This window comes from Chiloscyllium plagiosum, chromosome 19 (genome assembly GCF_004010195.1).
Source record: "Chiloscyllium plagiosum isolate BGI_BamShark_2017 chromosome 19, ASM401019v2, whole genome shotgun sequence".
NCBI classification, from domain to species: Eukaryota; Metazoa; Chordata; class Chondrichthyes; order Orectolobiformes; family Hemiscylliidae; genus Chiloscyllium; species Chiloscyllium plagiosum.
The window spans coordinates 42,710,898-42,726,353 of NC_057728.1; the positions used below are offsets into that span (position 1 = coordinate 42,710,898).

Below are 15,456 nucleotides of genomic sequence, written 5' to 3' on the forward strand. Positions count from 1 at the left end.
TACCTTTACTTACATGTTGTGAATTTGTAACATTGGGAAGGAGAGCAGAATTGGAAGTGGTGCAGCAATAAGGGGAGTGAGCGAAAAATAAGGTGAAAACATATGATGATTCGGAAATCACTCAATAGTGAGATCCTGAAATATCTACCTATAATCTAAGGAGAACATGAAAAATCTTTTCTTTGAGGCCAAGGTTCTCATATTTTCCAACTTTCACACCACCATACCACACCAAGATTTCATTCATTGTTCTTTTACTTAAGGTTCTGTATTGCAGATCACACTCTCCTGTGAAAAGCACTCTTATTCATAAATATCCAATTTGACTCTCGTAGATTCATTTTAAGACGTGTTCACAAGCTGGGCAGTTTCAAGGGGTTTATGCACTATTTATACAAAACTTTATTCACACTTAGTAGTCTAAGGGCATCTGTTAGGCACCTAAATAATCCCCGAACTCCAGCTGCAAAAGATTCCTGATACCCATCACCTGAGCCTTGCTCCTGAAATGGCTTGAAATCATGATGCAGTAGCAACTCAGCTCTCCAAAGGGGTACCCTAGCTATCCAGAAGAAATGGACTAATAACAGACATGTGCTTACCTCGTATACTCTCTACATGCCAGGTTTCAGATGCCAGGAAATTCAAGATCCAATTTCAGTGGAAGCAGCTGATCATCTAAATGGCCAGCTTCCTCCAGGTGCTGCAGTTGCTTGAACTACAAACCACCCCTATGCCATCCCCCCCAAAAATGAGAAAAGCCAGGTGAAGGGATGTGACTTGGTATTCCTGATTTCATACAGCATTTTTGTTGCAATGTCGACACCTGTTTCTGATACAAAAGCTTAAAACGTAATCTTTGTAGTACTTCAATACATATATGCTTCTAATTTTGAAATTTATATTTTCCCTGTTAAATAGGACCCAATCCACCAAAAAATATTACTATTGGAAAAGTATCATCCACTGCACTAGAGGTGCTTTGGAGTCCTCCAGATGAATCAAAGAATGCATTATTTCATCACTATCTTGTTAGTTATATGGGATTTGGATCAAAAAGTCAAGGAACTGAAAATGTTAAAGGTGACAAAACATCCTTAATGCTTGGAAATCTTAAACCATTCCACTCATACAAAGTTTATGTACAGACAGTGGCTGAAGGAGGATCACTAAGTTGTGCTGAAGGACCATTGCTTGCAAGTACAGGTAAATATTAGCTGTGAAAGGTAATTTTTTTCCATCTAAAAGATAGGAGATGTATTTATGTTCATTTGCAATCATATCAAACTTTGTCATATTTTGTATGTATCCATATCAAACAGTACATTTATTGCCTAGCATCTGGGAGATCTTCCTCTCTAATTACAAAAAAAATGCAGTAAAAAGGATTTGTGCACTATCAGGAACATTGAGAAAATGGCAAAATGATTGTTTTTCGTGTTTGACTTTAATGTTGAAATGGAGTAGATCAGTGTCAATTATAATCAACTTAAGTGTTTAGAATTTGTACAATGAAACTAACCTTGCATTTAAAGTTTACTAATTATTTATGTTTTATTGTGAACCCAGCTCCCAGTCCTCCAGTGCGTATTTACATTGGCAACACTGATGTTTGGGAGAATAGAATCATTGTGCACTGGGAGCCACCATTAGAAGGAAGTGATGAATACTATGTACAAATAAAACTGAGCAATGGTAACAAAGAAGTAAAACAACGTTCAGTGACAAATGCAACGGTATTTCAATTTGATTTTCTAATCCCAGGTGTCACATATGACATTGAAGTGATGGCAATAAAAAATGGGAAGAGAAGCATACCAAAATTGATTACACAAACTACAAGTAAGTCAGAGTTCTAACACCTGAGAGTGACTAGAGACCCCAGTGTCATCACGACTCATTAGTCTGCTATGATAAATGCTATGATTGATTTTCACGGAGAGAATATGGGTTCTTTGGTTGGGATTCAGAACTGCGAAGTGACCTTGATGTCTATGGAGGAACCTTCTTTGTCTGGAGAACCTTTGGTGCAATGCAAGAATGAACCATGGTTGATGGTACAAACCTCCATCATCTTGAGGCTGGTGATGCCATGTGGTACATGTTTGCATCTGTACCATGAAAATGAGGTCCCTTCCAATGGCACTGTAAACCCTGATGGAGACTAGTATTAGGAAGAACTCATAGGTGCAAGCATGGGTTCAGCATGGAACCTTAATGCGCTTGTATTCATGTTTTTAAAAAAACTCAAATGAATATTTATCAGTAAGTACTAATTTTAGATATTTTCAAAGAATCATGGATTGTTTGGCATAAAGATCTAGAGTTAGGTCTGATATTTTATTTTATTGTTGTATATAGTTGTCTTTGGTTTGGTTCTGACATACTGCAGCCAACTTGATACGGGTGAGATCATGGTCCTATCTATGTTTTGGGACATCACCAGGTCCATTTCCTCCTGGCGGTGGCCATTGATACAGAGCTGCTGGCCTATAACTGGCTGGCAGCTCAAGAGGTGGACTTTCCTCCGAGAGCTGTTTGGAAGTCTGGCCTTAAACTAAATAAAGAGCCGTACAGTAAAATGTTTAAGTGAGCTGAGCCAGCTGGACAGCAGTGAGCTCTTCCCTGAAAATTACGCTGCGGTGCAGGAGTCCATCTTCACGATATGATCCAGCCCAACATCTTTGAAGGTTACATAAATGCCTCATCCTGCTGCCACTGGAATTAATCCAGCTGCAAATGAGCCTGTCATCATGCAGCATGAATGACAGGTCATACAGTGCAGCCACTCCACCTCATTGAGGGCAATTAGTGCCTAATCAAAAGGACTGAATATCAGGAGGGTTGCTGAGACCCAACTCACTATGCACTGACCCCTGTCTCCCTCTCCCTACACCCCCAGCCTGTGGAAACCAAACCCTCCACATTCCTCAGGTAATTTATCAGTCGTTTGGGTCCTCTGCATTCCTGGCTCTTCCAGGGAAAGGAGTGATCTTCTAGCAGTAGCTATGGTCTCTTGTGTTAGATGAAAGTGAGGACTGCAGATGCTGGAGATTAGAGTCGAGAGTGTGGTGATCAAAAAGCATAGCAGGTCAGGCAGCATCTGAGGAGCAGGAGAATTAATGTTTCGGGCAAAAGCTTTTCATCAGGAATGAGGTTGTGAGCTGAGGCGGTGGAGAGATAAATGGGGAGGGGGGAAAGGTAGCTGAGAGTGCAATAGGTAGATGGAGATGGGGGTGATGGTGATAGGTCAGAGAGGAGGGTGGAGCAGATAGATGGGAAGAAGGATGGAGAGGTAGGACAGGTCATGAGGGCAGTGCTGAGTTGGAAGGTTGGAACTGGTATAAGGTGAGGGGAGGGGAAATGAGGAAACTGGTGAAATCCACATTGATGTCTTGTGGTTGGAAGGTCCTGAGGTGGAAGTTGAGGTGTTCTTCCTCCCGGCGTCGGGTAGTTAGGGAGTGGCAATGGAGGAGGCTAATGACCTGCATATCCTTGGTGAAGTAGAAGGAGGACTGAGCACAGTGCTGAGCACTGATTGACCAGCAGCTCTTACCAGGTGGGACCTTATTGGCCAGTTGGCTAGTGATGTGGCCAATGTCACAACAAGACTCTGCCCATTCTTTTTGATGACAAATAAAATCTGTAGCTACTGATTCCATTCATCTTCCAGGCTATTGTTTCATGCTGCACAAAACTGTTTGCACCCTTAGCTGGCCCTGAGCTGAGCTTCCAACCTCAAATTCTCTCTCAAGCAAAGAATACCTACGTGCATATCTGCATCATCACCCAGCTCCACCCCTGCCTTATCCAATCTTCTGCTGAAACTCTCATTCATACCCATGTTAGTTCCTGACTGAACCATTTCAAACTTGTTCATCTTGAGATTTTTTTTAAAATTGCAAAATCATCTTATTTCTATTTCAGAGCCTAACCCAATTGAAATAGTTGCTTCCATTGATATTCAGACTCACTCAACTGTGCTCTATGTTGGAATGCCAAAGTTTGGCTTATTTGATGGAATTAATATTCTATACGGAAATGAAAATAAAAGAATACCTTTAAAGAACATTAATGTTAACGTGACCCTAGAAAATCTGACACCCGGCAATGAATATAACTTTGCTGTTTATGCAACTAGTGGCAACATGTGGAGCAAAGCTTACAGAGTTCCTGTTGTGAAAACATGCAAGTATCTATTTTTGAACATCTGAAACTTGAGTATGAACTTTAACATTTTACAATGCATTGTGTTATGGTTGAATTAGAATCCTGACAATATGGAAATAGGCCCTTCAGCCCAACAAGTCTATACTGACCCTCTGAAGAGTAACCCCCCCAGACCAATTCTCCTACCCTATATTTACTCCTGACTAATGCACCTAATACTATGGGCAATTTAGCACAGCCAATATACCTTACCTGCACATCTTTGCATTGTGGGAAGAAACTGGAGCACCCAGAGGAAACCCACACAGACACGGGGAGAATGTGCAAACCCCATACAGACAGTCACCCAAGGTGGGAATTGAACCCAGGTCCCTAATGCTGTGAGGCAACAGTGCTAACCACAGAGCCACAGAGCCACCATGCCACCCCATTCTTGAGCTATTCTAGATAATGTTTCATAGGGTTTGAAAATAGAGTTATGTTCAATGCAAAGGGTAATCACAATTTATTTTCAAAAAAAAGCAGATATTATTAAACCTACAAATTGAAACCTGAAGCAAACTTTGATTACATTTTAGGTCCTAGATTTTTTTGCAAACGGGCAGTTGGAAATGATTTTAATTCAAGTAAGATGTGAGACTGAAATGGGAAACTTGGTGAATTATTATGTATTATTATGCATTCAAGATATACAATCAAGTGAAGTGAATTTTATCATAACTGTTGCTTGAGTACTCAGTCAAGGTGAAATAAAACAACTTTACGATTGATACCTGGTGTCAGCATATCAAATGTGTCCTTTATCTGTTTTTTTAAAAAAACATATTTACTAGAGATACAAAATCTTGTACAGATCACAAAGTGGTCTCATGTCAAATTCCTGATTTATGTTGTGTAGCATTGGATATTGTGTGAAATGAGAGACCCTTAACCATTAACTAATCAGCCTCCAAAAGAAAAATAATCAGCACTGTTGGACTGGAAAGAATATCTAAGCCAAGTCCATAAACCTATAATAAACATTACACTGTCAGAATGTCTTTACTTAATTCAGTAAGTTTAGGAAGCAGAAGCAATGCATTATAAAATTGAATTATGTTTATCTAATAATACAGATTTACATGTTTACCAAATATTTAAATGACAGTTGACTACAAAATCGATTCATCTGTGACTGTGTACTAGTCAATCTGATGCAGACCCATGAAATTTATTTTCATATATTATTTATTGTTGTATTTTTATTCTAGGTTTGGCACCACCCACTAATTTACGAGAAGGAATAGTCACAGAAACATCACTGGAATTACTGTGGGATAGAGCAGAAGGACATTTTTACCAATATGAAGTGCAGTGTTTAAACTGTGAAGAGCAACTTATGGTAAACTCAAATTGTTCTTGGTGCATTAAAAATGCACTATATGTGGCATGTGACATATTTTTAACATTTAACTCTTCAAATTGTCAACTCATTGAAAATACAATAAAACAACAATTAGAGCTGTTAGACTATTGATGATACTGTTTTGGCAAAACATGATTTTTACTAAAAGAATTTCTAGCCACATTTATGCCATTAATTAAATATGTTTGATAATCCTACATATATCACATTATGAATATATAAACACAACATTGTTTATTGTGTTATTTATTCATTTTAGGTTCAAAAAGTTGACCAGGAGTGTGCAGTATTTGTACACCTGATCCCAGGAAAACTGCATAATATTTCACTTCGGACAGAAAAGGAAGGCTTTCAAGATAGCAAAGCAGTGAAAAAATTGATACGTACAAGTATGTGTGTCTTTTGCTGTTATTTACTTCAAATAAAATAATTTATATTTTCTCCTGAGTTAAATTTCAATGCAAGCAGCCTAACAGGTAAGGCAGAGGGCATGGTTGGGAACATTGGACTGGGATATCATAGCAATTACAGAGACATGACTTGGGGATGGACAGATCTGGCAGCTTAATGTTCCAGGGTATAGACGCCATAGGAAGGATAGAAAGGGGAGCAAGAGAGGAGGGGGAGTGGCATTTTTGATTAAGGATAATATTACTGCTGTACCTAGGACAATATTACTGGGATTACATCCAGAGAAGTTGTTTGGGTGGAACTGAGAAATAAGAAAGGGGATGATCACATTACTGGGATTGTACAATAGACCTCCAAATAGTTAGTTGTAAATTGAGCAATGAATTTCGAAGGAGATCTCAGTTATCTGTGGGAATAATAGGGTGGTAATGATAGGGGATTTTAATTTTCCAAAGATAGACTGGGACTGCCACAGTATTAAAGGCTTTTTGGATGGAGAGAAATTGGTTAAGTCTGCACAAGAAAATTTTCTGCTTCATTATATGGATGTACCTACTAGAGAAAGTGCAAAACTTGACCTACTCTTGGGAAATAAGGCAGAGCAGGTGACTGAGGTGTCAGTGGGGGAGCTCTTTGAGTCCAGTAACCATAATTCTATTAGTTTTTAAATAGTGATGGAAAAGGATAGATTGGAACTAAAAGTTAAAGCTCTTAACAGGAAGAAGGCCAACTTTGACGGTATTAGGCAAGAACTTTCATAAGTTGTTTTGGTGTAGATGTTTGCAGGTAAAGGGACGGCCGGAAAATGAGAAGCCTTCAAAAATGAGATAATTAGTCCAGAGACAGTATATTTCTGTTAGGGTGAAGGGCAAGTCTGGTAAGTTGTATGGAATTGGATGTCTCATGAAATTGAAGTTTTGGTCAAGATAACAATGGAAACATATGTCAGGTATAGACAGCAGGGATTGAGTGAACCCTTAGAAGAGTATAACAGCAGTAGGAGTATACTTAAGAAAGAAATCAGGAGGGCAAAGAGGGGTTATGAAATAGTTTAGGCAAATAAGGTTAAGGAGAATCCAAAGGAATTCTACAAATTCATTAAGGTCAAAAGGGTAACTGGGGACAGAATGGGGGCACCTTAAAGATCAGCAAGGCCACCTATGTGTGGATCTACAGGGGATGGGTGAGATACAAAACGAGTATTTTGCACTCGTGTTTATCATGGAGAATGACATGGAAGATAGTGAAATAAAGAGCTACATCTTGAAAAATGTCCAGATTACAGAGGAGGAGATGCTTCGTGTCTTAAAACACATTAATGTGGATAAGTCCACGGGACTTGATCAGTTGTAACCTCAAATTCTGTGAGAAGTGAGGGATGTGATTGCTGGGCCTCTTACTGAGATATTTGTATCATTGAAAGCCACAGGTGAGGTGCCGGAAGACTGGAAGTTGGCTAATGGTGTGCCACTATTTTAGAAAGGTAGTAAGGAAAAGCCGGGGAACTATAGACTGGTGCGCCTGACATCGGTGGTGGACAAGTTGTTGGAGGGAATCCTAAGGGACAGGACTTATATGTATTTAGAACGGCAAGGACTGATTAGACATAGTTAACACGGCTTTATGCATAGGAAATCATATATCACTAACAATTGAGTTTTTTTGAAGAAGTAATAAAAAAAGATGATTGATGAGGTCAGAGCAGTGGATGTGATCTATATGTACTTCAGTAAGGTACTCAACAAGGTTATTTATGGTAGACTGGTTAGCAAGGTTAGATCGCATGTAATGCAGGGAGAACTAACTACTTGTATTGTGAACTGGCTCGAAGGTAGAAGACAGAGGGTAGTGGTGGAGGATTGCTTTTCAGACTGGAGGCCTGTGACCAGTGGTGTGCCACAAGGATTGGTTCTGGGTCCATTGCTTTTTGTCATTTATATAAATGATTTGGATGTGAACATAGGAGGTATGGTTAGTAAGTTTGCAGATGACCCTAAATTGGAGGTGTAGTGGACAGTGAAGAATGTTCCCTCAGAGTACAACAGGATCTTGATCAGATGGGCATATGGGCCGAGCAGTGGCAGATATATTTTAATTTAGATAAATGTGAGGTACTGCATTTTGGAAAGACAAATCAGTGCGGAATATATACACTTAATGGTAAGGTCCTGGGGAGTGTTGCTGAACAAAAATACCTTGGAGTGCAGGTTAATAGTTCCTTGAAAGTTGAGTCGAAGGTAGATATGTTAATGAAGAAGATATTCTTGTCTTTATTGATCAGTGCATTGAGTATAGGAGTTGGGAGGTCATGTTGTGGATGTATGGGATGTTGGTTTAGCCTGTCTTGGAGTGTTGCATGCAATTCTATATTTTTTCTATAGGAAGGATGTTGTGAAACTTGAAGGGTTCAGAAAAGATATATGAGCTCTTTGCCAGGTTTGGAGGGTTTGAGCTATCGGGAGAGGCTGAATAGGCTGGGGCTGTTTTCCCTGGAGCATTGGAGGCTGAAGGATGACCTTATAGAGGTTTATAAAATCATAAGGGGCATGGATAAGGTAAACAGACATGGTCTTTTCCCTGGGGTGGGGAGTCCAAAATTAGAGGGCATAGGTTTAAGGTGAAAGGGGAAAGATATAAAAAGGACTGCAGGGACAACTTCTTTATGCAAAGGGTGGTGTGTGTATGGAATGACCTGCCATAGGAAGTGGTGGGGGCTGGTACAATTACAACATTTAAAAGACATCTAAATGGGTATATGAATAGGAAGGGTTTAGAGTGATATGGACTAAATGCTGGCAAATGGGACTAGATTAGATTAGGATATTTGGTCGGCACGGAGGAGTTGTACCGAAGGGTCTGTTTCGTGCTGTTTATCGCTATGACTCTATGACTCTAACTTGAATCAAAGTAGTAGTTAAAATGTGTTAATTGGTAAGGAAATCTCAAAATTAATCTTAAAGAGCATTCCTTTTATTTTTAACCAATATCTTTAGTTGTCTTTTCAAGGTTAGAAATATTAGTGGGAATTAGGCAAAGGAAACACAAAACTCTAAGTGCCTTCAGAAAGAAAACAAACAGAAAAGAGATAAACATAGAACAATACAGTGCAGAACAGGCCCTTTGGCCCGCGATGTTGCGCCAACCTGTGAACTCATCTAAGCTCATCCCCCTACACTATTCCATCATCATCCATGTGCTTATCCAAGGATTGTTTAAATCTCCCTAATGTGATTGAGTTAACTACATTGGCAGGCAGGGCTTCCACGAAATTAATAACAATTAATAAAGAATTTAAATATATATTTTATGAGTTCACATTTGCCAATAATATGTTATTTTATGGTATTTTAGTGCCGAGTCCAGTGGGGTATTTGAATTTAAACAAGACTTCTCATTCAGTAACAGTCAGCTGGCCTCAAGCTGTCCATGTATTTGATGGATATAATCTGACATTATCCAATAAAATGATCCACCAGGTTGTTCGGATTCCATTCACTCAATCACGGTAAGATGTTAATAGCATTATAAATATTCAGATTTTCTCAGCTTTATGATGCATTAAATGGTCTGAGTTATGTGGTTTTATTCTGGTTGAAAGTAATTGAATTGTAAATAATACATATACAAGACATGACTTTCGTTTCTGTATCTTTATAAAGATTACAACATTAAATCATAATACGTTTCAAGAAACATTAGTCTTTTGACAACTGATTCAGCTGTGCAGTGCATACTTGAGGGAGTGCATTATTACCATGCTGTCTTTCTGATAAGAAGCTTTCTGATGTCACACCTAAGTTAAAGGACAAAGGTAGCTAGGTGACTATGAGGAGAGGGAAAGGAAATAGGCAGACAGTGCAGGGAGACACTGTGGCCGTTGCCCTCAATAATAATAACAACAATAATAAGTACTATTTTGGATACTGTTAAGGGGTACGACCTACCGGGGAAAACCACAGAGGGCAGGTTTCTGGCACTGAACCTGGCTCTGTGGCTCAGAAGGGAAGGGTTTAGAATAGGTGAGCAATAGTGATAGGACATTGATTCGTGAGAGGATCAGACAGGAGATTCTGTGGTCATTAGTGAGACTCTTGGATGGTGTGTTGTCTCCTGGGTGCCAGAGTCAGGGATGTACCAATGATATAGGTATGGAAAGGGAAGAGGACCTAAAAAGAGAATATAGGGAGTTAGTTTGGAAGCTAGAAGCAGAATGAGTAGAATAGTAATCTCACAATTGTGACTGGTGACACGTGGTAGTGAGGCTAGGAATAGAGAGTGAGTGCAGATGAACACATGGCTGCAGGGTTGATATAGGAGAGAGGGCTTCAGATATGTGGATACCTTCTGGCGAAGCTGGGACCTATATAGTTTGGATGGAGCAGTTTTTATCAGGTGTGTCCAGGAAGGATTTCTCATGCAATATGTAGCTCGGCCGACTAGAGGGGAGGCCATACTGGATTTGGTGCTTGGCATGAACCATGCTGGGTGTCAGACCTCTCAGTGGGAGAGCTTTTCGGTGATAGTGATCACAACTCCATAACCTTTACTGAAGTCATGGAGAGGGATAGGATCAGATGGTATGGGGAAATATTTAATTGGGGAAGGGGGAATTACAATGCTATTAGTCAGGAACTGGGTGTCTAGATTGGGAATAGATGTTCTTAGGGAAATGCACAAAAAAAAGTGGAGGTTGTCTAGGAAGTATTTGCTGATAGTGCTGGACAGGTTTGTCCCACTGAGGCAAGGAAGGGATGATAGGTTTAAAGAACCTTGGATGACAAGCGACTTGGAACATCTAGTCAAGAAGGAAGCTTACTTAAGGTTGAGGAGGCAAGGATCAGACAGGACTTTAGAGGGTTACATGGTAGCCAGGAAGCAACTGAAGAATGGACTTAGGATACCTAGAAAGCGGCATGAAAATGCTTTAATGGATAGAATTAAGGAAAGCTCTAAGGCATTCTACAATAATGTTGTTATTAGAGAAGGTTGATGCATTTAATCCTGCCATTGAAGGCTGGGCCCAGTATGTGGAAAGAATGCATTATTTTTTCCGGGCAAATGACATTGGGGCAGATTAAAAAGCAACAAGTCATTCTCCTGACAGGTTTTGGGCCCGCAGCTTTGTCGGTTATTATAATCCTAATTTTCCCTAATGTACCAGATATTACAACCAAAAAAGAGTTGATGGATTGGTTAAGGAATATTATGATTCCAAACCTTCTCTAATTCTCTACTACTATTGGTTTTACTTGACAGATTGAGTACCAGGGAATCCATATCGGGATTTTAGACTAGGTTAAGGTGACAGGCAGGGGCATGTGACTTTGGTTTAAATCTGTGAGATGCTGAGACACTGCTTGATATATGGGACTAACGATGTGATCACGCAAATGTACCTTGTAGCTGAAGCCCAACTAGACTTCAAACAGGCACTACAACTGGCTTATCATGGAAAATACAGCAAGTAGAACATATGGGTTGCATGGTATTCTGCTGGATGTAAGCACCCTTGCCAGTCCAACTGAGCTTAGCAAACACAATTTGAGTGAAAGAAATTGCGCAGCCTTATTCAGGACATAGCCTGAACAGACAAACTCTAGGTCAGCACACAGCAAAACCCCAAAGCAAAGCAAAACCTTGGCCAGATGGTTAAAATTTCCCTCAGGATCCGGGCTAGCCAGCCATTGCAGTTGCTGCCAGTATGTGGACTTGAGAAAGCAAAAGAGTCCCACCAGACCTAAATACAGTAAGAGAACTCGCAGGCTGGTATCCAAGAGATTGCCACCCTGGAAAATTCACCTCCCTCTGGTCTGGAACAATTAAATTACTTGATCCAAATCAGAATCAATCAAATGAAAAGTCTGGTAAAATGGTCACCTGTCTGGTTAAGTGGAGGTCAATTTCATGGCCGTCTCAGCAATCACAGAACGAGTCTTTAACAAAATTCGTTCTAGACTCCAACCCTTACATTTGCGCAAGGCCTTGGCTAAACTGAGAACCTATCCTGAGGAACCTTTACAGATTAAGGGTACAACTTCAGTTCTGGTCTGTTATGAGAAGCAGTTGGTTCAGTTACCACTGATTGTAGTAAAACGCTCAGGCCCAAGCTTGATGGGATAAAATTGGTTACAAAAGATTCACCTCGATTGGCTCATCACTTTCCAGTTTAGAAAATGGCTGCGTGAGTGAAGTCCTAATTAAGTACCCAGACATTTTTCAGGAGGGTTTACAGACTATCAAAAGAGCCAAGGCCCCTTTGCATGTTAATCAGGAAGCAAATCCACGATTCAGCAAGGTCTGTTCAGTACCATTTGCCTTCTGGGCAAAAGTAGAGTCAGAAATTGGAAGTCTAGAAAGCAAAGGAATCATTAAACCAGTCTAGTTTGTGGAATGGGCGACATCGGTCGTACAGATTGTGAAGCCCGATGGATCGGTTTGCCTGTGTGGGGATTTTAAACAAGCAGTAAACTGCTTTTCACAAGTAAATATTCTTTCGCTACATCCATCAAATCTTGAAAGGCTCCTCATAACTGAAAAAGCTATCTTTGATGGCAGGATTGAACATTCAAGCTTCCCAAACAGTGGCATGGTGCCAGAAACGCTTACCCAAATTTAAAGATGATTGTTGCATACTAATCTCTGCAGGGATGTTTTTCTCTCATTGCCACTGAAATAGCTTCATGTTGGCTGTATCCCATCGCCAAGTTACCCTTTATTTACATGTGCATAATACATGACACTGACCCAGCTAGCACAGAGCCATTTCCTTGACTGTGATTTTTCCTGCAAATGTGGTCCAATCAAAGGGATGGAATAATTTTTTTGTGGCATTTGTATGTATAGTCACACAGTAAAAAAGACACCATTATACAAAGACTTTATTCTATAATTTTCCACCACTAGGAATGCTTACACCAAAAAGTGAAGGTGGAGGGGTTAGGTGGGGAAGTGGGGAGTGGGGGGTATAGGGAGAGAAGATGGGGAGTAAATCAAAGTAAAGTTGTAGGGGGAAATAAAACAGTCTATCCCCCCCATGGTGCTCACCTCTCCCTAAAGGTTTTGAAAGCATTGGTGGACACTGAGTGCCCCCTCACTCAGGCTCAAAAGTAACCACGAAAGATACTCCTGTTTATATCTGTTGGCCAGGGCTCACTTTTGGGCCAGGTTAACAGCCCAAATTAGGGAACAAACATGGATGACCTCATTTCAATCACAATGACAACCCTGAAGATTCATTGTTCCAAGTATGGTGCTAAATTTCAGCCACTATTGTATTATTATTATTGAATGGATTTCGGCCACATGCTCCTATGGAGTGGAGCAGGTAGATCAAAGGAACTCCTCGTGGGTATACAGCTGGGCCTGGCCAAGATGGTCTTTAATAAGTCCAGGCAGTGAGTGGTAGAGGGGGTCATTAGACCTGACTGCCAGCTCCTCTTCCATGGTTACATTTGCTCAGTGTCCCAGGAGAGGGAGTACATGGTATGATGCCCATGATGTCCACTTGAGGCTTTCCATGACTAGTGGGCACTACTCAGGCAGGAATACTTTATGCCCCTGCCCTTCCCAAACAAATTATAATTTACATTTTGGAAGTTTCCTTTGAGGATTTGACTTCTGTTACATTGCCCCTTTAAGGGGTTGCCTCTTGTTAATTTAATTACATTTGTTTCATTTGGCTTGATGAGCTTCCAAAGAGTATAAAAAGTGATTCAGGAATGACAATTTGAAGTAGGTTTCCTTAAAAAGTTTTGTTTTGTGATTGTGCCTCTATAAGGAGCTGTCAACTATTTAACAGTTGACACCACTATCAGCACCCTTATATCCCAAAGGATTTAGTGGATCAAAAGTACAACTTACTACCACCTTCTCCAGGACATTTAGGAATGGGCAATAAATGTTAGCTTAGGCTGCAATGTCAACATCCACGAACAAACAAGAGAAAAGACAATTTGCTTATTAGTTCATAATTAGTTAATCAAATAGTATTAAGTAGAACTGCATGTCATAGTGTTCCATCCTGCCATCTATAAGTGGTGGGGTACCCATTATGGGAGGCCCATTATGCAGGAGTCCTCCAATTTTCCACTGGGGATTTGTCATGGACAGTGCTGTCTGCTATAATAAGTAATAAGTGTTTAAGGTGATTTACAGACTCACAGGTGACCTATTATTTCTCCAACTTTGAGGAATTTGTCTTTTATATTTAGACGGGTTGTGTGAGTTCACATTTTCTCATGGTTAGCAGATGTAGGAGGAAGTGGTGGCAGGCATATCCAAAGACCATCTTGTGGGTCTGCGAACTGGGCCTGCAGAAGGAGGAAATTCTGCGAGGGTGATGAGCAATAGTAATCTTTCAACCAAACCATCAAAACAAATTAATTATTCATTTAATATTTATTGTTTTAGATCGTGCTTTGACTTCTCTAATTGCCAAATTAGTAACGTAGAAACACAAAAGACCATAAGCCATTCAAACATTATTGTTCAATTGACATGTTGTTATCTTAGAGGAGAAAGTGAGGTCTGCAGATGCTGGAGATCAAAGTTGAAACTTTATTGCTGGAACAGCACAGCAGGTCAGGCAGCATCCAGGGAACAGGAGATTCGACGTTTCGGGCACAGGCCGAAGAAGGGCCTGTGCCCGAAACGTCGAATCTCCTGTTCCCTGGATGCTGCCTGACCTGCTGTGCTGTTCCAGCAATAAAGTTTCAACCTCAATGTTGTTATCTTAACTGAATCCTTAGAAGAGTATAAAGGAAGTAGGAGTATATTTAAGAGGGAAATCAGGAGAGTAAAAAGGGGTCATGAGATAGCTTTGGCAAATAGAATTAAGGAGAATCCAAAGGGTTTTTACAGATACATTAAGGACAAAAGGGTAACTAGGGAGAGAATAGGGCCCCTCAAAGATCAGCAAGGCAGCCTTTGTGTGGAACCGCAGAAAATGGGGGAGATACTAAATGAGTATTTTGCATCAGTATTTATTGCAGAAAAGGATATGGAAGATATAGACTGGAGGGAAATAAATGGTGACATCTTGCAAAATGTCCAGTTTACAGAGGAACAAGTGCTGAATGTCTTGAAATGGGTAAAGGTGGATAAATCCCCAGAACCTGATCAGGTTTACCCGAGAAATCTGTGGGAAGCTAGAGAAGTGATTGCTGGGCCTCTTGCTGAGATATTTGTATCATCGATAGTCACAGGTGAGGAGCCGGAAGACTGGAGGTTGACTAACGTGGTGCCACTGTTTAAGAAGGGTGGTAAGAACAAGTCAGGGAACTATAGACCAGTGAGCCTGACCTCGGTGGTGGGCAAATTGTTGGACGGAATCCTGAGGGACAGGATGTACGTGTATTTGGAAATGCAAGGACTGATTAGGGATAGTCAACATGGCTTTGTGCATGGGAAATCATGTCTCACAAACTTGATTGAGTTTTTTGAAGAAGTAACAAAGAAGATTGATGAGGGCA

At 40.4% G+C, this 15,456-nt stretch overlaps 1 protein-coding gene across 1 annotated transcript in view; it reads left to right on the forward strand.

The window, feature by feature from the left end:
* The window catches only part of ptprq (protein tyrosine phosphatase receptor type Q), a 197,557-nt gene that overhangs the window by 20,298 nt on the left and 161,803 nt on the right, over positions 1–15,456 (forward strand). Inside the window, 6 exon segments of the mRNA XM_043708887.1 lie at positions 922–1,206; positions 1,570–1,842; positions 3,928–4,188; positions 5,421–5,551; positions 5,835–5,964; positions 9,338–9,491. Coding sequence (XP_043564822.1) covers positions 922–1,206; positions 1,570–1,842; positions 3,928–4,188; positions 5,421–5,551; positions 5,835–5,964; positions 9,338–9,491 — 1,234 coding nt within the window.